The sequence below is a fragment of the Falco cherrug genome, chromosome 5, assembly GCF_023634085.1.
Source record: "Falco cherrug isolate bFalChe1 chromosome 5, bFalChe1.pri, whole genome shotgun sequence".
Taxonomy (NCBI): domain Eukaryota; kingdom Metazoa; phylum Chordata; class Aves; order Falconiformes; family Falconidae; genus Falco; species Falco cherrug.
The window spans coordinates 45,285,979-45,311,137 of record NC_073701.1 but is presented as its reverse complement, the minus strand read 5'-3'; the positions used below and the strand labels follow the sequence as shown (position 1 = coordinate 45,311,137).

At 38.9% G+C, this 25,159-nt stretch overlaps 1 protein-coding gene across 5 annotated transcripts in view; it reads right to left on the bottom strand.

Moving 5' to 3' along the window:
- Window positions 1-173: 173 nt before the first annotated feature.
- VEZT (vezatin, adherens junctions transmembrane protein) overlaps window positions 174-25,159 on the bottom strand; it is a 68,192-nt gene continuing 43,206 nt past the window's right edge. For 3 of the 5 annotated variants that reach the window (XM_055710739.1, XM_055710736.1, XM_055710737.1), the window contains exons 8-12: window positions 23,353-23,684; window positions 22,516-22,709; window positions 17,164-17,264; window positions 15,805-16,012; window positions 174-11,880 (exon numbers count right to left, since the gene is read on the bottom strand). In XM_055710739.1, coding sequence (XP_055566714.1) covers window positions 11,303-11,880; window positions 15,805-16,012; window positions 17,164-17,264; window positions 22,516-22,709; window positions 23,353-23,684 — 1,413 coding nt within the window. In that variant the 3' untranslated portion in view covers window positions 174-11,302. Of the gene's footprint in view, window positions 11,881-11,915; window positions 12,654-15,804; window positions 16,013-17,163; window positions 17,265-22,515; window positions 22,710-23,352; window positions 23,685-25,159 lie in introns of those variants that run through there. The other 2 variants (XM_055710740.1, XM_055710741.1) reach the window with 1 other exon arrangement.

Here is a 25,159-nt window from a genome sequence, read left to right as displayed (position 1 = left end):
GTTAATACAGTACAACTGATTACATGTTGCGATCAATGAAATGATATAATAGAAGTCTGAATGGCTGGCTTTTTAGGACTGGTCTGATTCCATCTCAGCCAGCCACACCACTCTGGACCAGGTTAACTGATACAGTACAAGAATTTCCAATAAGAAGCAGCATAGCAGAAGGATGAGAAGAACAGGTTTTAATGAGAGAAAGGAGAAATACAGCAATACAGCTGATACAAAAAAGTACACAATATAACACAAGTGTCTATTAAATTAGCAGAGAACTTGAGAAACAGGAAGAAAGTTTCAGATGGTTGAAGAAAGAGGCTTGCTCAAAAAGATACAATCTTAAGTCTTCATAGATATATATATACATTCTTGGCAGTATAGGAAACGTACAGTTCTTACATAGAAAATATTGACTGTCTGACGTGGTAGTATCAATTCCTGAAGAATATTTGCATATGGTACATTATGAAGAATACACACAGGCAATTTAGCATTCAAAAAAATCTCCAAGGATAACATTACGGACCCCTCTTAGTAGACAGGCTTCTCCTTCTAACAGCAGCAATTGGATCTGTTCAGTATTCCATATGAAAACAAACCAACCAACCTGGAAACAGTAAAGAATAAGCAAGACCTTTTGTACTGCACAAAAAATTATGCACCAGTTAGGCAGCAAGATTCAATACATAAGAATAAATACTCCTGCCTCACTAAGCATCCCCTTGCCATTCAAGCAGAAATTATTTCCCTTCTTTCCCAGTCATCTCTAAGCTTTCTTTCCTGGGGATATGAATTAGGTGAGTCATACCTCAGTGAGAAGAGTGGTCAACAGCTGTTAACCTTAAAACCAATACAGGGAAAGCTCACAGGAAGAGGTGTGCCTCAGCCACAGCTCCTGACATCAGCAGAATACAGCCTTTGTTCTGATAATAAAGTCTAAGCATTATGAGGGAGCCACAAAGCTTCAGATAAAAGAAGCCAGTCTGTACTGCTGCCACTATTTTGGCACTTCTGAAGTGTACAAAGAAAGTCTGTTTCTTAGGAATCATCCAGTTAGACAAGTAGAAGACATCTCCTGCACAGCACCTAAGTTCAGTTTCCAGGTTAAAGATCGACCTGCTACCAGTGTCCTCAAGTGACGCATTATTCTCTTCCTAAAGCCTCACTTACCTAGCTATTTATGTGATGCTAAAAGGGATTTTGCTGATAGTTGCCCCATGGTTGCATGGCATACAGGCCTCTGAAAGATGATAGGAAGGTGCAGCTGGAAGCACATGACACACAGAAAACATTCTTTCTACAGTCATCACTTATTTAGACAAGAGTAACCAGTGTTCATTACTAAAGTGCTTGTACTAAGGAGCCAGCAAAATATACTGCAGAAACTAACTACTGCCAGGATTGCTTAAAATTAATTTCATCTTCAGGATGAAAGAGGAATTATAAATAAACTTCTGTCTAAAAGATCAAACAAAGTGCTGATACACCATTTACGTGTCCCTGTAAAAGCATTCCCTATTCCATTCAATCATTACTAATTGAAGGATGGATAAGCCACATCTATGCCACCTAGGCAGCTGTCAGGCATAGAGGATGAGGAGAAAAAGCGATACACGCAGCAGTGAGGCAGAATTTTACTACAGATGCCGAAGAAACAATAGCAACCAAAAAGACTTTGAAAGCGATTAGCATTACAATTAAGCAAACTATTTCTGAAACGAGGGAAATGCAGCCAAAAATGTAAAGAAATGGCTTCAATATAATCCTGGTGGTGCACGTCATCAAATATGTCAAAAAAACCTTTAGGTCCTGATTCATAGCCATGGGAAAAACTAAGGAGGTAAAGTGGGAAAGTAAGAAAAAAAGAAACAAAAGGGTTCGGGAAAATATCACAGGCAAAAAAACCTGTCACACAGAAAGGGCAGAACCCAGGAATGTATTCCTGCTACTGCCTACATCCAACCCAGAGCTTCAGTTCTTGGAGCTGTAACAGAGCCAGCCACCAGGCTTCATACCTGCTTTAAAGACTTCCTGATCTAAACCTGCTTGAGGCCCATCTCATCAATTGTGTTTAAAGCAGCATCAGCAACTGGCAGGGTAAGTGCAGAAGAGGCTCCTGGTGGAGCCAAACCACATGGGTTTTCAGTACAGTCAGGAAAGACTGTCATCATATAGAGCTTAAAGGAAGAGATATGGAGATTGATTTACATACAGCTTGATACACCAGCACAGCAGGACTGAGTCTTTCTGTGGAAATGAAATGTAGATAAAATAGAGGGGCTTTTAAGAGCGGCTGAAGACTACCAGTTTGATGAATGTTTCCTGTCTCCACACTGAAGAGAAATTGGTGGATCCTTCCCAGTGTCTGCAAACTTCAGAGCGTATCACATGTGATTTCCCTCTGTAGCCCTGCCAAGGTTTTTTGCTGCAGTTTGCTCTTTTCAACATTTCCTCTTATATTTTAGCTCTCATTTATTAACCAATTAAACAGCAGCTTATCAAGATTCTTTTCTTCCTTTCCCTCTGGCTTGCTCAGCAATCTATGGTGCCCTTAGGCCCCGTTTTGGGAAGTACTGAGACGTAGCAGGCAGAAAATGTTGAGGAACACGTATTTGTTTACATGTTTAAGGCAAGGCAGATGGGTGTACAGGCACTCACAGCAGCTCCAGTGGAAAGCCTTGATAAGAGAAAACAAGGTTAAATAGCTTTTCTAATTCAGGGTGTAAAATCAGCATGCATTTTAAATACCTCCACACAGCCTGCTTGGTTGAACAGAATTCAGTTCTTTTGCCATTAGATAACAAAAATTAAGTTTTTGTTTATCTTTTAAGTAAGCAACTGGAACGTCTGATGTGAGAAAGATACAGTCTCTGTGCTAGACAAACCACTAAATCGGATACCTGGCAATACACATGTACAATATGAAGAGTGTGTGTGTGTGTATATATATATATATATATATATATATAATACCTCATACAAACCCCTCAAATTAAGTTAAGAAACAATCCGTTAACACTGCTCAATAAAAATTCAAAATGGTTCAAAATTCAGAGGAGATTTAGCAGCAATTATGTTCTGAAAACACATGGTCTTTGACAGCGGGAAAGACCGAAGCACAACTGCTAGATCCCAGAGCTTCCAGAGCTCAAGGTGAGGCAGCTGTGGAGCCAAAGCACATTGGTGTAGCAGCTGGAGAGCTCGTTTTAAGCCTGTCCTGCAGGAAGAAGCAAACATGTTTAGAGGAACACAGGCTCAGCCGTAACTGTGCCACCCTCCTCTTGGAAAGAACAAGTAAAGCTCATGTAATGAGGAACATGTGTTCAAGGATCGGTCTTGCTAAGGAGACATTACTATCTCATTATCATTATCACTATCAGATCATTAAGGAGGGAGATTTCTGGAAGTGAATGTTCTGAAGTCCAGGAAGGAACAGGAGGGCCAGGTTCAAATGTAGGTCAAAGCTCCCTGGAAGGAAAGTCATAACAGACAAGTTACCAGCCCTAAGAATCCTTCTGTTTATGAGTTTATGACTGGGAATGCACAGCAGCGCCTTGGTGTGGATTCCCTCTAGCCTGCCATTTCATAAAGTTCAGAGAACATGTTCAGAAATGAAGGGAAAAAGTGGCTAAGTTCCTAAAGAGCTGGGAGCAGAATGCTGCAGAAGGGCTGAAGACTGCTGAGAGTGAAGAGAGAGACCACCAGAGGGAAGAACGAACCTAGCAAGAACTGGAGCTTTGAAAGACACCAGCAGAGTCATCAAGCGTAGCTCAGCACCCCCATAGTCAAACCACCTCAGTACAACTCTTCCCAGAGGTGGTCAGACCAGAAGAGCTTCTCCACCCCGTGTGCCCAGGCCTTGTCTTCTGCAGTATGGCCACGAATGTTTAAGCTTTCATTGGAGGTCTACTACCTGGTGCATTATAGCATAGTAACCTAGGTGAGAAACAAGAAAAAAACAAACATCCACAATTAGTTTGTGTGGCCTGTGAAGAGGAAAGCTGAGAAGGAAAAAGTTTATGAGTGGGACTGCATGTGGCATGGGTGCTGCAACGGAGCATGACAGAGACAATAAACCCAAAAGGTTTCCCTCAGCACTGTTCCGTGATCTCTACAAGCTTTGCAGACCTTGGGCGTACAGGTGCATGCAAACTGTCTGTAAGCACTCATGTTAGGACATTAAAAACTGTCTCATACTGAGCAGTGCTGGAACAGACAGCATGAACTTGTTTAAATTTGACCAGCTGTGGCTTTGGATGAAAGATCTGAAGGACAATCCATAGGTTTTTGGCTTTTATCCCGTAATACATTTAAAGCCTATTATTAATACTATTTTAGAAACACAGATATCAAACATTATAAAGAGCCCTCATTTATGGTGCTTCTATTGAGATCAAATGCATGACTGTGTTAGTAATGACTACTGAAGATATTCAGGAATGACTTTTTTTGTTTATTTAGGACCTCTTTTTAATAGCACAAAGTAATGGAATGCATTGCTCACTCTCTGTTTGGAAATTTGAGATTATTTTCTGTTCTTGTCCATACAACTGGAGAAGGTCAGGAAGCAGACTTTAAATATTAAGACAAGCACAAATCAAGGCAACTAATGACACCTATTTTGGGACCTTGTACTGGAATCGCAGTTATTTCTAAAACAAAACTGGTGTACACACCAAAAATGTGGTATAAATTTGAGCTGCTATATGTTATTATTTCTGTTTTGACTGCAGTACTCCCCGTTCTGGTGTCCACCTTCTGGTTCAGTTCTCAAATTCAGTATACACATCTAGGTCTAGACATTCCAATGCTGAAGATGCAGAAGAATCAAGCTGTGTCACAAACACACACAAGAAGAATCTGTGTTATTATTTCAAAATCTGGACCTCTTAAGAGTGGTGGTAAAGGGAAAACCATAGGTGTCAGAGGACCAGAAGGGTGAAAACAGTAAGCAGAAAAAACCATGCATTGTAACTTCAGTTTTACTGGCAGTATAATAAACAGTTTAGAAACTCTGTGGAGTAAAACAGAACAGGTCTTGGGCAGCCTAAGCCTGAAGAACAAAAACCCATGGAGTCAAAATGAGTAAGGAAAATGATGAGTGGCATCATCCTCGGTCAACAGAAAATAGGGAGATGAAGGAAGCAACATACGGAGTTGAGTTTATCCCACTTCACTGCATACACGAATGATGTAATTCATGTAAATATTAATTCAAACTGATGTAAATTTGATCTATGGCATTCCTCCTCAGCACCCAGGCATGTATTCCCTCCTGCTTCCCTGAAATGCTACTAGAACTCTTTCAACCACATGATGAATTAGTTGAGGGAGCCCGGTGAAAGTTAAAGCAGTGGTGCATTTTCAGCCAGATCCACGTCCTAAATCACTGAGTGGTTACAAAAGCCAGCCTAAAGGAGGGACCGAGATTGCATGGCTGTGGCATGGCCATGGCAGCCTGGATCTGGATTGGTTTAAGATGCTATAGAACTGCATCCCCTAAAGCAGACTGTCTATGAAGCCTTTAAGATTTAAAGGTGAGAAGGTATAAAGGTCAAAATATGCTGATCATATGAAAGTATTCAAGTCTTGGTCCTATTAAACCCTTTTAAAATAAGCCATTTGTAACAGAAGCAAACTCTTTTTCCTCATCTACTAAATTATAGTCACCTCCTCAGAATCCTATGTTCGATTCAGAAAGTGTAACATGGGCTAACAGAACATCCAAGCTGTTGAGTCAAGTTTTATTCTGACAAACCTTGAGAGACGGCAGCGTGAAAGGTGAGGCAGACTATCGAGAACAGTTACGTACTGATCTGTAGCTCAAACTACACTGCTCTACCCATCTACAAAGCAAAGTTCACGGTAGGTAGCTTTCACCCCTACCTGTGAACATGTCTTATTATCACAGCTACAGTACCATTACCACTTCTCTGTTTACTGCACAAATTTCCAAGTCAAATAAATCAAAGTGTACTTTTTGGCATTTAAAATTCAAGTGGTAAAATAAAAACACATACACGAGGGAATTAAATATCATGAGAGTATGAATAAAGCACACCTCCAGGCACCTTAAAAATTACCCACAGAAGCCTTCAGTTTAATCTCTGATATCTATATATCCACTGCCACATTTCTTGTGCAATAATACATTTTCTGATACATGCTTATTCATCAGAGACCAAGAACACTGCTGAAAAGTCAAGCTGAAATTTAAACAAGTGTTGTTTGGCATCTTCAGTTTCTGTTAGACCAGGTGGCAGCTGCTGGAAGTTCATTTTGATTTAACAACTTTTTGTTTTGTTAGCAAAGAAAAACATTATCCAGCCAAATCCTGCTGATGACAGTGAATAAATATTTCTCCTCTCTCAGACCAAATATTTTCATTTGTCATCTGAACAGCTAAGGGTAAAAGATCTGAAAAGATTTTTTTTCCTATATGGACTTAAATATATTTGAATGGTTCAGTGTTTTATGGGAGGTGATTACTACTCCATACTCGGCACTGCTGAGGCTACGTCTGGAGTACTGCACCACACTTCGGTCATTATACTTGAAAAACTGGATAGATTTCTAAGGAAAGCAACTGAAAGGTGGAAAACATGACCTCTGCAGAAGGACTGAGAGAAGTGGGCTTGCTCTGTTCAAAAAAAGAAACTTAAAAACCATTATTGACAAATCACCTCCTTTGTAAAACACTGTAATAAAGATAAGCACATAGCAGCATCGGGACTAGTAATGACTGACTAAGCATGAGACTGAAGAAATTTATGAAGAGAATTCCATCAGGACCTGTTAAAGCTGACAGCCACCACCACCACTAGCTCAAGGAGTCCCTAAGCCACAAATTGTTGGGGAGCAGCCTGGGGAGACATCACTACACGATCTGCCTTTCCTCACAACTCTTCCCTCACCATCTGCTATTAGTCTCTGCCACAGACAAGATCCCAGTGTAGCCTGACCCTTTCCACTGATGAAGCGCCTTCTCACACTCTGCCTGCTTTTTCAGATGAGACAGTATGAAACCCTGTTAATTCTAAAAAATAGTTGGGTCTGGGAACAAGCCACTTGCATAGCAACAGCAGCCCTTCACTAAGTACTTTAAAGAACAGGGGCAGTTTAGTACACTTGATCCCTTGCTTCTATTTAAAAAAAAGCAAGATAAAAAGGGATAGACTACAAGATTACGAAGTTCAGTGTTGGCCAACAACTCTACAATCCACCGTTTAGATACCTTTTTTTACTACCAAAGAAATTATTAAGACAGTTGCAAATTCTGCACTTTAGATACACATAAAATCTCCAATACTGTAAACAGTCAGGTCACACACAGATAGGTGTCCTCAGGACAAAGTCTGAAACCTCAGTAAAACTGGCTACTCTGCCAGATTCCATCTTGTATTTAGAAAAATAAACGCAGGATTCAGCGATGTCTAGTAATCCTGTCGGGAGTAAAACTGTCCCATTACTGCAACTGATAGCAGAAGCCTTCACATTTGTGAATCTTGCTTATAGTTGACAGAACATTTGACTCTATTTGAAAGATGCTCAGTTATCTGTAATTCTCAAAATTTGCTTCCATTACACCACCGTTTCATTTGTCACGAAGACATACACTTAAAAAAAGAGGACAAATATCACAGATCTTTGTCCCTATTTAAGCCTTTACCTAGATCTTTAGCTGTAAAGTCACATAAAAGATGTAGTGCTAGATTGCAATCCAACCTAAGAAGCAAGTATCTCCTTTGGAGTGCCTTCCAGGTAGGACAGGAGAAGAAATTACTTAACTCTATATAATTACTTGCTTCTTTACAACTTCACAGAGCCGCTAATTGGCACAGAGCTGCTAACTGGAAATAGAATAGGGAAAATGCATTTAGTGTTAGCCCTGCTCTTCACAAATAATTTTTGCCGCTGGTATCCTTTGGCATAACCCATTATTTAGTATGGATTTCCTGATTAACACGTTTCAAAAAGTTACAAAGCTCTAAGAAGCAAATGTTTTGTTTTCACAAAAATCCCTACCTAGGGTAATGAGCCAAAGAACACAGGACAGCACTCAGATCTTGACATGCTCAATATATTCACACAACCCTTTAGTGCCAATTCACACTTCAGTGTGTTCACATATATGTAATTTTAAATGCAACAATTAATTATGATTGCCAATAAATCAGTCAGGTTCTTGACGGAATCTATAGCATGTATGCACAGTCCTTTCAAATGGAATAATTATGAGGAAACCTGGATTATAACAGATTATTTACATGTAAATGGAACCTGATTATCAAATTAAGGGAAGTCATGCTTTGTGTGCTTTACACTGTTAGCCATATTTTTTCTGCAGAGGGAATATTAAAAAAAAATAAAAATAAATGACCTGATGGCTGTTATATATAGATGTGATGGGAGGCAGAAAAAGCAAGTGAGCCCAGATGTTCATGTGTGCAGTTTCTAAGACTGCACTAAGACAGACTGTGGAAAGCAGTTAAATTGCTTGTAGAAAATCTGTTTGTTCAAAGTAGGATCAGAACTTGCTCTGAAAAGTCATGCTTTGGTCAAACCCACGTCTAATGTCAAGGCTGTAACTTCACACTATACAATCTTTGCCAATAATGTAAATGCGAACAATCCTGAGTCTCATACCCGCAACACAGTATGTGCTGGTACAGCTGTTTGGAGGTAAACACTGTAAACTGCATCATGCATAAGAACAGTGAAAAGTAGCCCCTAAAAGGAGTGGAATTTAGACCCAAGTGGACTTACGAGCTGGTTTATAACATGGCTGCAAAAACCTGTGTTGACACAGCTGATGGGTGAAGATGAACAACTAATGATGGATGGGGTTTCTTAGGCCAGTTTCATCACCAAGACCAGTGTATTATAAAACTAGGTCCCAAAGTCAGTCACCAAAGTAGATTCTCCAGCTCTTTTGCTAAGGACTGTAGCAAAGGAGTAAGAGATAGCAACTTTTATAAATGTGAGATCTGAAACCTATTTTAGTAGCAATGCAAAGCACTCGGGTTACTACCGACTTAATCCAAAACTGTGAGGACAGAGATAATAAATATCCTAAATCTGATCATTTTTCCAGGTTGGTATCATAGCCATACACATTGTAAACTAAGATTTGTATCCCGTAGGAAAAAATCAGGACATCATTTCTGGGATACACAACATAAGATCACGAGATGCTGGTGGATGAGTTAGTGGAAAAATATTAATGGAACATACATTTAGACAGTCAGAACAGTTAGCTAGGAACAAAAAGTATCTGGGCACTTTGTGAACTCAAGGATCTCAAGCCAAGGATGAGGAAGACTTCTTTTTCAGAAGCATGAACAGACTTGATAAAAAAAATAAATTGCTTACCACAGAGAAAATAAAACAGTGTTTCATCATTTTAGCCTAACCTTTACAGGTTACAGAAGAACATCCTTTGCCACTAAGAGGAGGCTTAGCTTCTAAATACACTACGAGAAGCATTTTTCTTCTCTTTTCTTTTACAAGTTCCCCAAGACATCATCCATTGAGCTTCCAGTCACTTACACAAAATTAAGGGCACAGAACACCGTCTTACTGGTTAACAAAGAACGGCAAAACATTCTCTTCCCAAAATCTGTGTGTGAGGGAGAAGACAGGCATTATATTGTGAAAGAACAGTGTAAGTCACATACTCCCTTTGCCTTATCAATTGACATTTACCTCTTCATGGTCTGTAAAAAAATCCACATATTTAACAGCGTTCATACAAAATCACTAATATAAGGGACGGAGGTTGAAAAAAAGCGCTTGTTTTCTGACATATGGTCAGAGTTCCACCCTAACCTGCTGACCTTCATTAGCTTCCCCACTTCTCATGACAGCGTCCTCTGAACAATTTGCATCTAAAAACCCCTTTATTCTATAGAATCATCAAGAGACAACAAATACCCTAAGTAACTGATGAGGTGTTTTGTGACTGGAAATGTATCAAGGTGCAAGTAGAGTATTCCATACAAAGAGGCAGCTCTCTCGCCATTAGACATGAGACCTTTGCTTCATTTTGTGTCAGAGGGCAAAAGGAAGAGAAGGCAGTGAAACTATTGACCAGCTCCTCTGTGAGGTTAGCATCACTTTGCTGCTCCTCCTAACGCCACCACAGAGAAAAAAAACAACCCACATAACCTCATACCAAACATCCAGATTTCAGTGTCAACCAAGTTACAAGATACACCTTAGAAAATACACAATTCTTGTTCTCTCATGGGTTCTTAATCACACGGGTTACAGGTGTGATCTAAGGAAAAATGAAAGAACATTAGGGAAAAGCAAGTATGCTGTTTAAACAAAATACTGTATGTTGTTAAGTGCTCAGATAATTTTGCTTTAAGAAAATTACTTCAGGACGTAAAAATGTACAATCAATTCTAATATCAAACCAAACAATTATATTAAGGTTCAATTTACAAAAGGTTAACAAATAATTAATAGCTGTTTTAATAAATAGGTATTTACTTCTCAACGATTATCAATCCAACAGATAGCTTCTAGCTGTCTACAGTACTTTCTACCAACGTGCTTATAACCCTCCCTAACATATACTACACATTTCTCTAACAGGAATTACAACATCTAGAAATCATTTATTAACCCTTCATAAAATTCTAAGTAAACCTTAATCTGAAGCATGACTAACTTCATACTGTCAGCCCCATACCCCAAGACACATCAAATACTAGCTCTTTCAAGTTTTTATTTAAAATTCTACATTTTAGTTGGGAGCCACATCACTAGCCACAGAATCACAAATGCCTACGGTGGCTTAGCCAACACACTGCAGACACAAGAAGTGAAATGAAAGTGGTGGGGGAATATCGCAGGGAACAGTTCAGGTTCTCCCAGAAGAAACATCCTGGCTTTTTTGTTGGAACAAACATTGATACCACGATAACGGAATCTGAGAACAAAAAAATGTCTGTTGTAATTCAAGACATTGTTTTGCCTTCTTTTTAGAAACAAAAACCACAATACATTAGAATATAAATAAATAAAACAGAAAACACAAAGGTAAATTCCAAAACCCACCACTAGGTTCTTAAAAAGGGAACAGCCAACTATTTCTTGGATGCAGCCTAAACTTCTCTTACCTGCAAATTTTTGATATACTTAGAAGTCCTATTTAGTGTACCAGACTTAGGGAACAAGATGTATTATACTTAGGTCTCCTTTTTTTCCCGTGCAGTATTTTCATCTTCAAACCCCTACCTTAGTTTTTTGTGTCAAATTGCCTGCTGTTGGTTTAATAAAGTTCAGCTCAGACTTATACTTTTCCTTCATTTTCAGAGCCTCTATCTTCATTCTCACAGTCCTCCACAAGGACTTCATGCTCCTGTGTCTTCTCCTGCTCCCCCTCCTCCTCCCCCTCATCTCCAAAAGTCTCTTCTTGCATTGTAGTAAAAGCAAAAGACCTGGCAGCAACTTGTGCAGCCAGACCAGATGTGAAGTTTAAATCTGTTGATATGTGGAGCTGGGCCAGCCTATGCTTGATTTTTGAATGTAACACATCCTTAGAGGGAGACTGTGAAACCTTTACCCCATCCCTATTGCTCGGCTTGAGTTCTTCAATTTCCCCTTCACGCTGATAACACATTCTTTCTTCGGCCCCTGTAGAAATACCTTCAGCAGCAGCACCGTCTTTGTTTTTCTCCATCTCAGGATCTTCATACAAATATTCTGTCCTGCTTGTATCAGCAGTGTTCACTTTTGGATTAGAGTCGTCATCTTCAGATTTATCACAGCTTTGGCTGCAGTCCTGCTTTTCTGTATCTGAATTCATATGTGATTCCAAATTATTTAGTGGCTTCAGTGGTTCTACAGGAGACAAGGGTTTCACTGCAGCTTAAAAAGGGGGAAAAAAATTAAATGATAACTAAAAGCAAACTGCTATATATAAATGATTTATTTGTGTTTGAAAAGATGCAAGATTGTCAAAATGGCTCAACCCCCCCTCAAAACAACAGAAACAAAACCCACAAAACTTAAAATAACAGTGTTTTCTAATCACAAAGCTGAAGTGAAATGTGATATCTGCGTGTTGTAACTACTTCTTAAAATCTGTGACGTAAAGAGGCAGCACATTTAAAACCAGCATCAAACACAGATGATGCATTCAATGTTAAAGTAAAAAACAAGTAAAACTACTGCACTGTATACAGATTTGAACTGTCTTCATTTTAAACAACAGTTTACCTAATCCAATAAAGATAAGCTGACACATGGAAAAGTCCTTATAGGCAATATCTGATCTCATACACCACAACATATAAATACAACACGTATTCATACAGTCAAGTAAGGTGTCCTCACAAATAAAGTGTGGTTTAATTTAGCCTCTCTTGAAGTTAGTAGCAGCAGCGAGTCCCATTGCCAGCAACGGGATGCTTGCCAGGAAGTCTCTCCTCCCAGTGTTAAGGGTTAGTATAACTCGTACAATCACTTCTTGAAGAACAGACGTCTTTCTTTTTAAGAAAACGATATAATGTCCATTTCCAAGTAACAGATTCCCTAAACTGCAGCAGCTCCTTTACAGTAGCAGCACGAACATAAATGAGAGCGGCAACAGCAGATTCCCAAGTAGCATTTCCCTTTCTAATTCCATTCTGACTTTACCCCTGTAAGCAGAGATGAAAATAACTCTGGGAAATACACAAACTTTTCACGGGAAACAAAATTTATGGTATTAGGATTTTTCCATTGCATCCTATTTCAGTAATATTCACTTTAGCTAGCTGAAGGCAGGTGCATCATTATGGCTGTCACATTAGATAATTATTGTCATTAGCACACTGAAAGACCTTGGCTTCGAATTTGTATTGTACTGTTTGTTTTAAAACCTTACAGACTGAAGGAGCACTGCACCAGACCCATCTCAGTTGTTAATGGGGTAGTTCTTCCCCCAACTTGTAAAAACCATGCTGCTGCTTATTTCTGCCCATTTGCTTGAAGAGGCAGGAATATGCACAGTAATCATTTGGAAGCAAACTTGTTGCCTACTTCCTCCAAAGAATACTTCCAAAGCCAAAATTTCTCAAAAAGTAGATACATCAGATTGGTAGCTGGCCAATTTGCTGAGTTGACTAGTTAATAAGCAAGGTGGAATTCATCAATTCTTAGAGCATAGCTTTCCAAATCTGAGAAATATTTGTATAAGAACTGTTGTATGGACAAGGTGGGAGAAAGGCAAACAGCTGGGTACAATGCAGCCACCGACAGGATGAACTTTTTTGGGGGGAGAGATTAGGGGAAGGCCAGAAGTGATTTTGCACCAGAAGAAAGTTGTTCTACAGTGTTTAACAAATGAGAACAAAGCCACTAACAACTTCACAGACCTCTTCAAAAGCATCTCCATTTCACTGGCTCAACAGGATGCCAAAGGACCAAAAACAGAAGCTCACTTAACGCTCCCATAAATTGCCTACTGCCCAGCCCGTAAGCAGTTATTGCCATGGTGCTGGGCCCAGGCAAATTTGCTTTAGTCTGGTGCTCTGCTAAGATAATGTTTTTCTTCTGGAATCCAACCTATTGTCATCTCCAGTTGACTTTATGCTGTGTTCCTCAGATGCATCAAGTTGTTTGGAGCTGACCTCTTTTATGTCAAAACCATCACCAGCCCCTCCTTCAACAAACCAAAAACCATAACAAATCAGATTGGCTTGCTGGGTGCCTTGACTAACACATTTTAAAGTCTTTGAATATTTCAGGATCTTTTTTCACGATAATCACAATTTAGGAGAAGACAGGGTTTCTGGAATATGACTGCTTTGTAAAAACAGTATTTAAGAGGATTATGGAAAAGTGTGGTATCACAGCCATCCATTGGGTTGGGCCAATAGAGACAAGAATATGAACCTTTGTGGGTTTAAATCTTCAAGATAAAGCAAGCCACAAATTGGAAAGCACAGCTCACAAAAATGTTTAATTTATCCATATGCACGAGTCATTCCTTAAAGTCTGCAGCTGTATGTCATAAACACATGACTTGTGTTTCTTCTGAAGAATGGAGAAAGTCCTTAAAAAACAGTAGATCTTATGTCTGCTGTCCGTATCAGTCTTTCAGATTAGACACACTGTCTCTGAGCCAAATAGAAACAATATTAATTACTTTCATGAACTGCCCTCATGTTTTCCAGTTTTGTATAGACGGAAGTAAGCAATGATTAGTCCTAGGCAGCTGGAGGAAATCACACTTTCCTCTCTCCCCGCCATTGAATCTCTAATGCTAAAACAATGTAATATCTATACATGGAAAGGAACCAACATGAGCCACAAAGGCTTTCAGGTGAACAGTTACTGATGACTACAGGAGTCAGCTGACTCTTTTCAGCTATGGCTGCAAATGGCCTGAGGACATACTGATGTGGACAGGTATCAGCTGCTAACTTAGATAAGAGAACATCCTGTGCAAGCTTTCCTGACAAGAACTCTTTCTGCAGCAGTCACTAGGTCTGTCAACACTTAAACTGGGGGTAGGATTCCTTCCTTCCTTCTGCCCTTAACAGGGAGGAAAGGAAGAGTTGAAGAGGTTCATCCGAAGAGTTGTGAGTTGTTGCATCTAACGCCAGAAGAATAATACAGAAATCCTACTCTTGAGCAGACTATGATGCAATCTGATGTCTCACGGTTTTTTGACTCAGCTAGAAGTCAAAACCGATAGCCAAGTGACTTCTACCATAGTTGTAGCTAAATGGACATGAAGAAAGCTGTGAAGAACAGATATTTTTGTGGGTTTGACGTCAAAAGAAAAGAAACAGTCTCATAAATAATATGGTCTGTTACTGTGTGTTCTCACTTAAGTACAGAAAGACGCTATCCATGGTCTTTCTTTCTGGTAGACACTGGCAGAGACAGAATCCTTGGATATGTTGCCAGACTTGAAGGTTGTTTTGCATAACATAGAGCATGAAATTTCTTAGAGGGCTTTTCCTAACCTGTCTCTAAGAGGAAGGATTGAAAATGGGAAAAAGAAGGGAAAAAGGAAAAGACAAATTACTGCCAATTTTAAAGATAATAAATCAAACAGCTCAAGCAGTGAAAGGAATCAAGTTGCATCCAGTCTTATTGCTGGAACAGACAGACTGTCTCATTGAGGTAAGAGAAATTTTCATATTCCTGCCTTCAAGTGCAAGTGGATGGCGCAACCTAGCAGCCTGTAGATGGAGCAACCCAGCAGTCCTCACAGTTAGTAAAGGCTAGTTTGGAAGAACTCTTCTTGCAAGGTTTGTTGGGATTTTTTGGTTGTTTTTTTTTAAAACATATCGTATATACTCACACTCATGGAATCAAAAGCCAGTCTTACTCTTTTGGAAGTCTTTAATATTTCAAAGTCTAGCTTTCCACTTCAATGTATTTTTGTAAGACTGAGATGATTTCTAATGGTTTCTTTAAATTCTGAAAAGTAATCTATTTATGCACCCCAATTAAAATTCATATTTACTGGAAAGCCATGAAAGCCAGCCAGTTCAGTTTGTGTGGTTTATAGCCTGACAGTTCTCTTTGCACTGTCTTAATGTTTTGTGTGTTTAATATTTTAGCTCAATATTTTGTTTAAAGCCAAATTCCTGTTTCTCTGAGTTCTTTCCAATATATAGTAAAATGATTGCTACAAAGAGTATCAAGAGATGGAATAGCAATAAAGACCACACAGCTCTATCAATGACACTACTATAGCTAAGTACTGTCTGAATTCTAACATAGTCAGAAGCTGATGGCAAACAGACACCTACCCTTTCTTAGAAAGGAATTAGTTTTCAAAAGAACGCTTACCATGGTCACTGAATAGCAGCTGTTTCCATTTTTGTCTTTCTATTTCTGATGCTTTAAATCCCAGTACAGATTTCAGTTCTTGTAACACCCTCTTAGATTCCTGTCTCTCTCGTTCTTGTCTCTCTCTTTCTTCCTGGGAAAAGCAGTAAAAATCTTCCCTTTTATATTCATTCTCCGTGTCTGAATAATCAACATATGCTTCCAATTCCTAAAGAAAGAAAGAAAAAAAATCTTTGATTTTCACTGTCAGTGTAGACCATGTCCTACAATCTGATGCATGATCAATTGATCTCAACACAAGTCAATGACAGTATTAGGATGGAGCCCTCTTTTAGCAGAGTCAGTGGATCTGACAAGGCTCTCATATTTGTATAGTTTTGGAGCAAGTACACTCACTGAAAAGTTAACATTATTGCAGTCACCTAAGATTTACTTTCATACACACCATGATCAAGTGATATACCTTGAAAATGAGAGTCCATTTCCTCATAATTACAAGTGGAGATAAGCAATGCTGATACAGGTTTCTAATTTACACAATAAGAAATTCTTCCTCCTTGCTAATTTAACTTAGGTAAATCTTTATTAAGAGGATGCTGATAATAACAAACTCCTCCTCTGATTTTAACTATATTGGCTTACAAGCATGAAAAAAATAGAGCTGCATTTATGTTATAACAGACAGACAGAAAAGTTATTAGTCCCAGTTCTTTGATATGGAAAAAAAATCTAGAAAGAATATTTGTGGGGTAGGCTTGGGAGAAGGCCAGGGAGGGACAGAGCAGAGCACAGCTGTTCCAGTCTGCTTTCAGAGTGCATCTGCCACTCAGTTCTGAGATGGAGGATCTTCAAGACAGCCCAACCATCACACACAAGTTCCCTAAAAAGCTGTTCAGTGTCAGTCTGCTTTAGGTATCTAAAAACGCAGATTACTCAAACTGAAAACAGGCTGGTTTGCTCTGAAGCCTGTCACTTCTGCAGCTGTGTCAGTTTACCTAACAATATGCAAACAGGACTCTCTTTTATATACCACCTTTTAGCAATTCACACTTTTTTTTCTATATTACTCTGACTTGTGTTGCTGCTCTCCTTTTGTCACTTATTTCTAATGATGTATATGAGAATAAGTGAATGCTACTGCTCTTTTTTCTAGGAATACCTCCCCATGGAACAGCAAAAGGAATATACATCTTTTTTCTTCGTATGTCCAGTTATGAAATGGCACATGGCTACCTACTTGATCTGTCTGGGCAAGAAGGGCGCTGCACAAGCAACTGAAAAAGGAATGGATACAGCAAACAAGCCTCAATTATTATGTTAAATAGTCCTTTTTTTTTTTTTTTTTTTTTTTTTTTTTACCTGCTCCTCAGGGATTGGATCTTTGTTTTCTATGTATATGGCAGGCTGTGTTAAAGGTACTGTAGTACGCTGTAGGTTGTCACAGGAAACTTCAAGTTTGCCTTTACGAGGAAAGAATAAAAGGGATTAAAAATAAAAGAAAAAGATTGAGTGTTGAATGATGTTTTTGCCTCACTCAGGTAGGATCCCGGCATTTTCATTAGGCAGGATTGGTACATACAAAAAATGGTGAGACAGCTGGTTAGAATACACTGAAACACTGTTAGAGAGCACTTAAATAACTCAGCTATTTTAATATAAGCTGGGTCTGATGAAACTCATCTTGAACTACTTCAACTAACAAATCTCAAATTTTTTATAGACTTTGAAAACCTGCAGATGGCAAGAAAAAAGGGTAAAAACAGAAAAGAGACTTGGTGCCCAAGTTTAGAAAAAGAAATAAAACAGTAGAACTACAGGCACATCAGCTTCAAATAATTGGAAAATATTGGAAGAAACAATCAAGCAAAATTTACAGGAAACTATTTGGAAGGTAGCAAGGAGGTAAGTGCCAGCCAATGGGGGTTTGTTGAGAAAAGATGTCAAATCACTCCAATTTCATTTCCCAATGCAGTAATTGGTCTTATGAATACAAAGAAGCCAAAGATGTTCTGCATTTTGTTTTCAGTATGGCTTTTGACACGGTATCATGGCGTACTCATAAGCAAAATGCATAGGCCAGGAGAAGTTGCTATTGGGTGCATAGACAATCTCTTGGATAACCACAGTGCAGTTACCATTTTCAGACAGGAACAATATATGGAGTGAGTATTTGTCTCAAACCCAATACTCTTCAATATTTCCAATGGGTGAAAGAGAAGTGTTTCAGCTCATTAAATCTGCTGATATTGGGATAATCTGCAAGGATACTGAAGGGCATGATTAGAATAAAAAATAATACTGAAAAATCAGAGATACAGCCCAGGAAGAATTCGATTTTAGATAGAGCAGTTTCACGACAGTGGCTGCGAATTTTTGTGCTTTGGAATAGTAAAACGCAGAAATATATGACAACTGACTGAGCAGCACCACCAAGAAAAAGATGTGAGAAGCCTAGTAGTCAACTCTACCCTGCTGCAAGCAAAAAGCCAAACTACATACCAACATATAAACAACAGACTGTTAAGACACATGAAATTACGTTTCTACTCTGGCACTGATCAGGCTGTGAATGGAACATAGTGCCCAGTCTGGGGCTCTCATTCAACAATATTGTGGACCAACTAGAGGGCATCTGAAGGAAAAATGGAAATGATCAAAGGACTAAATAAAGTATAGTCATCAGGGAAGAGCTGAAGTATAGTCATGTAAAGAAAACAGAAAGAAACATATTAACTGACTTAAAAAATGTAAGAGTTACAAAGAGGAAATGGATTTCCATTGTGGGTGGATAAAAAGTACTGCTTTTAAATTGCAGCAAGCAATATTTATATTCAGTAATAACTTTATACTATTAATGGAATTAAGTGCTGGAATAGATGCCTGGAAATACTGTAAAATGTCTCTAAAGAGAGGCCTTTAGGAATAGGTAAACATCTTTCAGCCACGCACACTAATTTACTTTTGAGCAGGGAAAAGGGCTAGATGACCTTGCCAAGCCCCACATACCCCTATTTTCAATTTCTAATTATGGATGGAATACTTAGGGATGGTATTCTGAAAGTAGGCAGTTATGACAATAATGACAATTTTAGTGGTGCTCGGTTACTTGCTTTTGCAAACAAGGGAAGTATGTAATTCCCTAGTTGCCTGGGCTGAGCTAAAGATTTGATGTTCCAGAAATATCTAAATGCAAAGTTCAAAAGAAAGGTGAAGCACGTAGTGAAATCTGTATTGGAAAATTGATATTTATAAAATAAATATTTCATGTCAAGTCCCCTTGTCCATTGCCTAACTCTGCCTTGTAATAAACATTTTAATAATAATGACAGCAACAATAGAAATATGTTCCATGAAGACATATATGAAGAAAAATTTGGAAGAGTATATGGAAGTTACCAATTAAAAGCTTGCCTTCCCAAATCAGAGGGAAACAGCTGCTCTAGTATGTACAACCAGCTCTGTTTGCCACCTATATGGGATGATTCCCTTGCTAAGGATATGCTTCAAGATCACAAATTCAGAGTGTTTAACTAAAACTGCTGCTGCTTTAGTTCCTCTCCAGCAGATCAAGATCCAGGATCTTGCAGCAGTCCTATGGCCTTGCTCTCATAAATATATAAAAAAAGCTGTATACATTTGCAAAGACAGAGACAGTTTAAAAGGAAAAAGGATGACATTTAAACAGTTTGAGGGATATTATTTCAAAGATCATTAAACCAACACTGTAACTAGCCATTGAGGATATTCCATTATGTAAAACTACCAGCAGATTACTACATGCTTGAATTGTTGAGGCCTTAAGTGGTAGATCAGTTTTATTGACGAAAGATGTCGAAGAGTAAAGAGATGATGGCTGGAAGTCTAGAATCAACTCATGCTGGAAATGAGCAAAGATCTACATGTAGATCAACGATAGATAAGTCTACCATTGCCCAGTGCATTTAAGTAGAGGTGAATTCTCCTCAAGGTGCTAAAGCCCCATTTGCTCTCAGGGTCTGTCCTGTATCTGACAGGATCAGTGACTAACAGCTCTGGTTCTAGAAACACACCAAGTCCTGTAAACAAAGAAGCCAAACGGCATTTACTAAAGTAACCATATGCTATAATACATGTTAGCATCACCACCCATGAAAGGCCAATGGGAATGTATGAACGTTCAATCAGTTAGACTGAAAGGCTTTGCTTTGACAGAGCTTGACACAAAGAGCTATTTAATGTAGCTGTAAGAAACCTGCTCTGGCCCAGTAGGATTTAGGGCAAGAAGCAGGTAGTGCTTGCTGAAAGAGCCTCATATGTTTATACAGAGAACAATTAAAGATATGCAAAGGGCTCTGAAAAGTAGTGATAGGCAGCTACGTAGAATGCCACAACTAGGTTAGCCCACAGTTCAAAGCAGCTCCTTAGAGGCTGGAAACTTCCAACTCCTGGTTCAACAACAGCACTCTGATGCTGAACGGACCAATGAGTTCCCAATTTCTTCCTCTCTGCAGAGCAGCACAGACCCTTTGCTGCTGCAACTGCTGAGCTGATTTCTACTTATGCAAGGAAACCTTCCCGTGCTGACAGCACTAGGAGCCAAGAAGAACAAGCAAAGATACATTTGTGCTCATAATATAAACACGGTAAGAACGAAACCCAAGCAAACAGTAAATTTAAATACTGGATACATTTTGAATTTATATATGAAGAAGGAAAATGACTTATTTTGTTTAAATACTAAGCACAATTATGAGATACTGCTAAAAATATTTAACAAATATATACAGCTTTTATGTAATGAAATATTTCCTCTCAAAACTGGGTCTAAGCCATCAGAAATAGCTCCCTTTTCAACAGTGCTCATAACTGACACTGAAAATGGTATTGCCACTGCTCTACTGGTCAAACTAGTTAGTTGAACTAAACATCTACTGCAGCAAAAGAGCTGGGCATCCACTTAGACACAATTTTTGACTATCATGGGGTTCTTGCTACAGCTCTTACCAAAAGATTCATCTGATTTTGGCTAATAGTGTGTGAAGACAAAAGAAAGATGTGTTTAGCAGCTATATTATTTCAGCAGGAAGGAAGCACTGAAAAAAAACCCAGATAATTTAATGAAGCTATTTACATAATCATGACTGACAGACCAGCTGTTAAGATTTGTAGAAAGACAGCAGAAGAACTAGACTTAATTTCATGCACAGCTTGAAAAGGTCAACTCACAGAAGCTGGACTGCTCAGAAATATATCGGGAAAGTAAAATGCAGTCAGATAACAATAGTTTTCAATGACCAACAAAATGTAAAAATAGCTCATAAGGAGCAATTCAGTAAACTTGTTGCAAAATAGAGATTCAACCCCAGCACATTTCTAGGAAAGTCACTGCGCAGAAGTGAAAGTGAAGATTTTATTTTTATATATTTCCCATGCAATCCCTCCCTTCTAGGTCACACACTAGGTTATTTTTATACTGAACTTTAAAAGATGTTATAATAAGAGTGCCTGCTGTGAAATTTATACACAAAGTAAAAATAAAACTTAAACAACTAAAAATACAGTGGCATGCAGTCTAGAACGAACATTTAAGTAAAGGAGAAAAAAAAGATCAGTGGAACTGCTGGCTGTGAAATGCATCAACAAAACACAACAAGCTAGCACAGGCAGATGTACCAGACTACACCTAATATCCTCATAGGCTGTTTTACGCAGGACTGAAGAGGGAAGTTGTAAGACTGGACTATCAGGCAAAGTACACACAAATGTAGCTACACCATGTCTGGACCTGCACAGAGCCTGCATTAGGCCTCTCAGTGCTCCCAGTTCTGATGTAAGCATGAACAAGGTCAGCCTGTATTTCTCTACGCCCACAGCAATATTCATCCATCTACTGGATATCTCACCTATATATCATTAAGAGCATAGCTCACTACAAATTTGGATTTCTGCAGGTAACTTGCTGAGAACCCCAAGCCATAATTTTCCTAACACAGTCTCCATTACCAGCATTTTTCAAATGCTGGGCTGTGCCTGCCTAAGACAGTAAAAAAGCTCCTGGAAAAAAGAAGGATCAGAAATTACATGTTCAGCTCCGTATCAGGAGCCCAAGTTCACATCCATTATTTAAGCTTGTTGTGATTCACAAGGAAAACAGCATGGGCAGTACAGGCAATTAAGGGGAAGGACATAAGGCAAAAGTTTGGGATATGCTGCTCAGTATGACCGTTAAACACACAGAAGATTAGCTCACCCTCTCTGAGAGAGCAGGTAAACAGGTACTATATGCTCAATACATTCTCTACAATTTAGAATGTACCAGGAAATGTTGCCAAAAAAGTTTCACGACAGTGCCACTGTGATTTCAGTTAGCTATTTTATGCAGTAAATAAATGAAAATCTCAAGGACAACTGATCAAAATCCCACCCCTTCACATGTGATTCACCAAGCAAAGGCAAAAAGCCGCTATTGGTCTACACCTGGAAATGTAAAAATCTGAATCCACAGGTCTAACAGACTGAACCAACAAATTACATTTTTTGCTGAGACAAAAACTCCAAGGTCATCACAATGAAAAAGTTTGACATATGTGCATAGTTTTTCAAAGTGTATGGTTGTAAAACCTTCTTCAGCTAAAATTCTAATATACAGGCTGAATGCTGTCTTTGATCCATCTGACCATTCCATCTCTGAAGTGTATCCCATTCATTGCTAAATTAATCTCTCACACTTACCTTTTTTATTTGGGTTTCTTCCACTCATTTTCTCCACCTGAGAAATGGCTTCTTCCCAGCAGCTGTTGCTTGCTTGGATATGAGGCTGAATAAACTTTAGTTTTTGTTCCAGAACCTGATGGGCTTCTGTTGTCAACTCAGGTGTCTCCTTAGTGCTAACAAGTTTTTCAAGTTCATCCTCAAGAATTATTACCCTAAGTGACAAGGAGATTAACAGAAATAAGTAATAGTAAATATTTGACTTGACCATTCGTTGAAGTATTTCATTTAATATCCTGTTACTTTCTTCGAGTTTTAAGAATCTAACTCAGCCAACTCCTCAAAAATGCCCTGAAATTTTAAAAATAAGAACTGTGTCTCCACATCAAGATACACTGCTCACCTGCATTTGTTATAGTAGTTCTTATATGTAAGATTAAATGAGTAGGACAGTTTTGTCACCAAGGCAGTGATGAATATTTAAAAACATTTTCTAGGTAGTTACTATGAGCTGAACTTTTTTATAAAGCATTCGGTATGTTGCTAAATCAATGAAAGATAAGTATGTAAAGACAAGTAAAATGTTCAGATTTTTTCAAGGGAGTGGCAAAAGCAAGGCAAGATCTTAACGCACTGCTTAGCTTTGAATTTTCACCAGATACTTTAAAGAATAACCAGGAAACAATATCAGATTCCATATTGAACCAAGGGTCTTTGACCCCATACTATGTGAATATATGCCTATGATTACAATGAGTTTTTTGTTTTTAATCTGGGATACAAGCTGCCAACCCAAAGAACTCAGGACTGAAGCCTTCTTCCTACCAGCATATCCTCTTAATTCATGTGTAAACTTACTCATTGAGCAGTGCCTTGAGATGAAGCTGCAAGCTGCGTACTGCTGTCTGAAGACTGTTCAGCTCTCTTGACTTCTGCTTTGTCCTGGCCGGCCGCTCAAAACCCAGCTGATGCTGCGTTTCAAAGTACCGATAAAACTCATAGCTTCGCTTAAGCTCCTCCAAGCAGGCAGCATGTGTATGAGGTAGGCCTTGAGTCACATCAGACAAGATATGATGAGGCAGCCGTTCAGGGGAGACCAAGGGCTTGGGGGATGCATTGGCTGGGGAGAGGAGCAGCACCAGCCTTCTGAAGAATTCTGAGCTCTGCCCGACCCAGAGCTGAAAGAGGACCTGCAGAACAGGGCAGGGTTAACTCTGCGCACCTGGGAAAACAGCCAGCCTCCAAAGTCAACGTACAGATGCACCACGGGAAAACATTCCTCAGATAGCAACAGGAACTTTGAAAAACTGCAAAAATCCATTGAAGGGCACCCCAGACCATGTGAGGTTCAGATCTTGTGAACCTTAGGCGACTGTTAATTTGTCGATGAAGGACATTGTATACAATTATGCTCAGAAGGCTGTCAGAGGCCTAAAAACTCGTATTCTCAGCAGGTAGTTTCATTATTTGCTATAACGTCCACATATCCTACAGCTCATAAAGGGCTGCAGAAATTCCAGTGGCAGCAAAGACATTTTTTCCTTTATGATGCCAAGCTATCGTTTCTACAATTTCTAACTACTGCACTGCCCCACACCCAACCCTGAAACACAAGTCTAATTGCACTGTACTTCAACAAAACACATCCTACATCTGAAGAAAGTTGAGCTGCCAGCTTAATTCTTCTTTCAGCCAAAGTAAAACTTCACCAATACCACTAACGAGGGAAAGGCTTGTGAGAAATGAATCGAGCCACAATGTTATATATGGTTCAAAAGAGGTCATTCCATCTGGGAGCAAGGAAACCCACAATTTCAATTTCCTGAGAATTTCCTCTTCCAATGAAATGAAAAGAACTGTTGTCTTAGTTTAGGGAAGACTGTAGGCTCAGTAGACCATGACAGAACAGTAGCATCTAATATCTCTAAAATGGAAAGGAAAGGTTATGACACTTTTCTCTGCAATAGTGGCCTTTATTAAAAGGGATGAACTGTCTGTCACTACGCGGCGTAGTCCATAATCTGTTCTCAAGCATTCCACACCGAAGAAGACAAAGTTACTACTTATCATGCTTCTTTCCACCTCCTCAGCTACAGAACAGGACTAACAATTTACTTGTTCTGAGATCTGAATAATATATTTGCATCTTTGTATTCATATGACTATGGACAAGGAGCAGTTTTTTCCAGTGTGCAAACAATCAAGAACAAAACATTCAGAACAGTAACACAAAAAATTAAATGCCTTCAGATAGATGTGGTCTGATATACCCCAAGGGTACATAAAAAAATACTTGAATGCAAGCTGATAAAATATTCCAAAAGAAAAGAAATAATTCTTGATTTACAAAAGATGGTCAGGAGAAAGAACATAGAATGATACACAATAATTTGGGGCACATGTGCAAGACTGATTTGGCTGGGTGCTAAAACAAAAAGCAAACAAATGGACAGCGATCACCCAAGTTCCCTGAAGGTGTGGTGCCCTGGATAGAAAGTTAAGAGCTCATGCTATAATAAAGCACAAAAGAAAGCCAATCCCTTCCATGAGACATAAAGCAAATGCAGTGAAAAAGTAGCACACAAAAGTAGTGGACTTTAGGTGACAATAATAATCCAAAACCTACCTGAAAAAATGCACAATGATGAGAAAAGGGAATTCCAGA